Consider the following 3416-nt stretch of genomic DNA (forward strand, 5'->3'; position numbering starts at 1 on the left):
CCGCGGCGGGCACCATGCAGCTCCTGGTGAGGGTGCCGTCCGTCCCGGAGCGGGGCGAGCTGGACTGCGCCATCTGCTACCGGCCCTTCAACCTCGCGGGCCGCGAGCCCCGCCGCCTGCCCGGGACGGCGCGCGCCCGCTGCGGCCACACGCTCTGCACCGCCTGCCTGCGCGAGCTGGCGGCGCGCGGCGACGGCGGCGGGACGGCCGCGCGCGTGGTGCGCCTGCGCCGCGTCGTCACGTGCCCCTTCTGCCGGGCGCCCACGCCGCTCCCGCGCGGCGGGGTTGCGGAGGTGTCCGTGGACCCGGACTTGTGGTCGCGGCTGGAGGACAGGGCGCGGGCGGAGCGCAAGCCGGATGAGGCTGGCGGCCCGGTCCCGGGAGGCGGCGACGCCGACGAAGAAGACCAGAGAGAGGAGGGGGCGGGACCCAGGAGCGCGGGCTGGCGCGCGCTCCGGCGGCTGGTGGAGAGGGTGCTGGCGCCCGCCCGCCGCTGGCGGCGGCCGCTGCCTAGCAACGGTGAGGGGCCGCGGGGGGAGGCGCCGGGCTTAGGGAGGTGCCGGGGATTGTCGGGGGAGGCTGCGGGGGTCGGAGGGTGAGGTGCGGTGGCGGGGTGGGTGTGCCCGGGGTCACGGAGGGAGTCTCGGGGGGCCGGTGTTGGAGGTGCCCTGGGAGGCGACGGGGTGGGGGGATCTCCGGGGGAGGCTCCGGGAACAGGTGAGTGGACTCCCGGGGAGGCGGAGTGGGGGGATGCCCGGGAACGCCGGGGGAGCCTGCAGGGGCCAATGGGGGGTGGGGCCCGGGGGAGATGGCGGGATTGGGAGGTTCCCGGGATGGCCGCGGGAAGCTGTGGGGACTGGAGGGTGAGTGGGGCCGTCGCGGGGAGGCAGCGGGGGGCTGCGGGCGCCGGGGGGCGTGTAGCAGGGGTGGCCGGGAGAGGCGTTGGTGGCCGGGCACCCGGAATCGCCCGGGGAGGCTGCCGGGGTTGGGGTGGGGGCGCCCGGGATCGCCAGCCCGGCCGCACCCTCCCGCTGACACTGACCCTCCCCGTTTCCCCCAGTGCTGTACTGTCCGGAGATTAAGGACTTGGCTCGCATGAGCCCCTGCGCGCTGTGACCGTGGCGGAAGGAAGGTGGGCGCTGCGTTCTCGAGGCGCGCTGGACTGCAGTGGTGAGGCCAAGGCCACCGCGCGCCCGTCCCGGAATTGGCTTTTGCGGGAGTTAAGCCTAGGGCAGGAGGGTCTGCCCTAGCGAATGGACCCGGCAATACGGTGTACTGACTGGGCCAGGCTCACGTCCTTGGGGGAGAGGCCCGGGATGGTGGAGAGGAGTCCGTATTCTCGTGGGAAGGACAGAGTGTGTCCTTAGCTGTGACTGGCTTTTGTCCAGGGCAGCTCTGGCCAGTTGGAACAATCGGGCCCATTCTAGCAATTGTCAGTGGTTTTAAATTTTTTTAAAGCTAGAGCGAAGAGGCCGATTTTTGTGTCCTGTTACTGCCACTTTTATGGCATGTGAGCTGAGAAAAATAATTTTTTTTTCCCCCAGGGCTGGTATGCTTGTCTGCCCAGAAGGGTAGTGTGTTCCGAAAATTATTGAGATGCCTCTGTGCCTCGCTTCATTTCACCGTCTCTCTTCAGCCTGTGAGGGCAGGTATCAGGGGCCAAAGGGCATTCATCTGAGGTACCTAATTAGGGCCAACCAGGGATAGGAAAGCTGTTTGGTAAAGGCATCACATTTTAATTTTTTTTTTTTTAAGATTTTATTTATTTATGTATTTGTCAGAGAGAGAGCACAAGCAGGCAGAGGCAGAGAGAGAAGCAGGCTCCCCACTGAGCAAGGAGCCCGATGTGGGACTCGATTCCAGGACGCCGAAGGTAGCGGCCTAACCAACTGAGCCACCCAGGCTCGCATTTTCATCTTTTGATATTATCTCTCATCTTTACAATCACACAGAGAACACGGTCACTACTGGAAAAAAGATGCATATCCTACAATTAAAATGTTTTTTTTTTTTTAAGCAAGCACCCGAGGGGTGGGGAAGGACAGGAGAGGGAAAGGCGCTCAGACAGGCATTCCACTGAGCCCAGAGCCTGACCTGGGGACTTGAGCTCATGATCCTGACTGACACCATGACCAGAGCTGAAATCCAGAGTCGGAAGCTTAACCCACTCAGGCAACCCTTATCATGCAGTTTTAAGCTCGTGCCCCATAATTGGACATCTTCTCCTGTATGCCGTGCATTCTATTTTTAAATCCTATAAATACCTTAGGAGAGTAGAGTGCGGGAGCCGCAGCCGCATCACTGGAATTACAAAATCTCCAGATCCCCCTTCAGACTCTGAGCTTTAACCAGAACCCCGGGCGATGTGTAGGCAGGTAAACATCGCAGCAGCACCGACTGCGGTCCTAGACTTGCTAGGATGTCCCCTTCTGTGGGGGCAATATTTGGAACAGTTGGTATAAAGGATATAAATTTCACTGGAGGTTGTAAAGGGACGTTCTGTTACTGAAGAAGTCTGTGTGTGTAGTTTATTTATTATGTGACATTTTCCTGTGTTAAAAATGTGAATTTATGAAATATAAACTTCCATTTTTATAACCGTATCTTGGCATCTTCCTGTGCGCGTGTCGGCTTCCGTGTTCCCTCTTGAGGGAGGCCCTTCTAAGTGCTCCCCGGAGCGCAGCCCCCGCCCTCCCAGGTCCTGTTCCAGAATGTCTGCCTTTGTTTTCTGAGGACGGGTTTGGCGGTGGGAGGGCGGAGAGAGCAGTGACTGCTGTGTCACTGTAGTGGCTGCTGGCCACACGCGAGTGTTCAGCGGGGAGCGGGTACTCAATACACATTTATTGCATTTAGCCTCAAAACCGAAGAGTCTGGTCCCAACCCCTGAGAAGCTCTGGTAGTGAGCACCTGTCGGGGAGGTCCTAGCAGTTCAAATCTCCCGGAAGGATGACCCGGCCCCCCAACTCTTTAAAAAGGGGGGGCTCTGCTGCGGACTCGGGGTTGCACGTGCAGGGCTGTACTGACCTCTACTGACTCTTGGGGGAACTGGGCAACTGGAAGGCAGAAAGAGGATCCGAAAGGGATGAACGCGAGGCGGTTCAGATCCTGCCAGGCGCCCTCCCGCTTCACCTCTGCCCAGTAAGCCCTGCCATGGCCCTGTGCTCAGCCTGAGGGCTGTGTGGGCGTCCTGGCTCTCACCCTCCATCTCTCCAGCGGGCTCTTTGCGTGGGGGATGGGGCCGGAGAAGAAGCCTTGGAGTTTCAGTTGATGATCCAAGGAAAAAAAAATAGGAAGTCACGAGATCAAAAAAACCAGCGGAAGATGGGTGATGCGGAACATGAGAAAGCAATGCCGGGTCTTTGCTTACCCCTCCCCCCACCAGAGAGGTCCCGCACTCAAAAACAACAGAGCACACA

At 60.2% G+C, this 3416-nt stretch overlaps 1 protein-coding gene across 1 annotated transcript; it reads left to right on the forward strand.

The window, feature by feature from the left end:
- RNF227 (ring finger protein 227) lies at positions 1 to 2558 on the forward strand. The gene is made up of 2 exons (XM_045985582.1): positions 1 to 519; positions 1061 to 2558. The coding sequence occupies exons 1-2, from the start codon at positions 15 to 17 to the stop codon at positions 1114 to 1116; spliced, it is 561 nt and encodes a 186-aa protein (XP_045841538.1). The 5' UTR covers positions 1 to 14; the 3' UTR covers positions 1117 to 2558.
- The last annotated feature ends 858 nt before the right edge of the window (positions 2559 to 3416 follow it).

Source organism: Meles meles, chromosome 18, assembly GCF_922984935.1.
Source record: "Meles meles chromosome 18, mMelMel3.1 paternal haplotype, whole genome shotgun sequence".
Taxonomy (NCBI): Eukaryota; Metazoa; Chordata; class Mammalia; order Carnivora; family Mustelidae; genus Meles; species Meles meles.

Coding starts and splice junctions, on each gene's coding strand:
- RNF227 (XM_045985582.1), top strand. CDS start 15: ATGCAGCTCCTGGTGAGGGTGCCGTCCGTCCCGGAGCGGGGCGAGCTG. Junction 520..1,060: donor GCGGCCGCTGCCTAGCAACG/GTGAGGGGCCGC, acceptor CGTTTCCCCCAG/TGCTGTACTGTCCGGAGATT.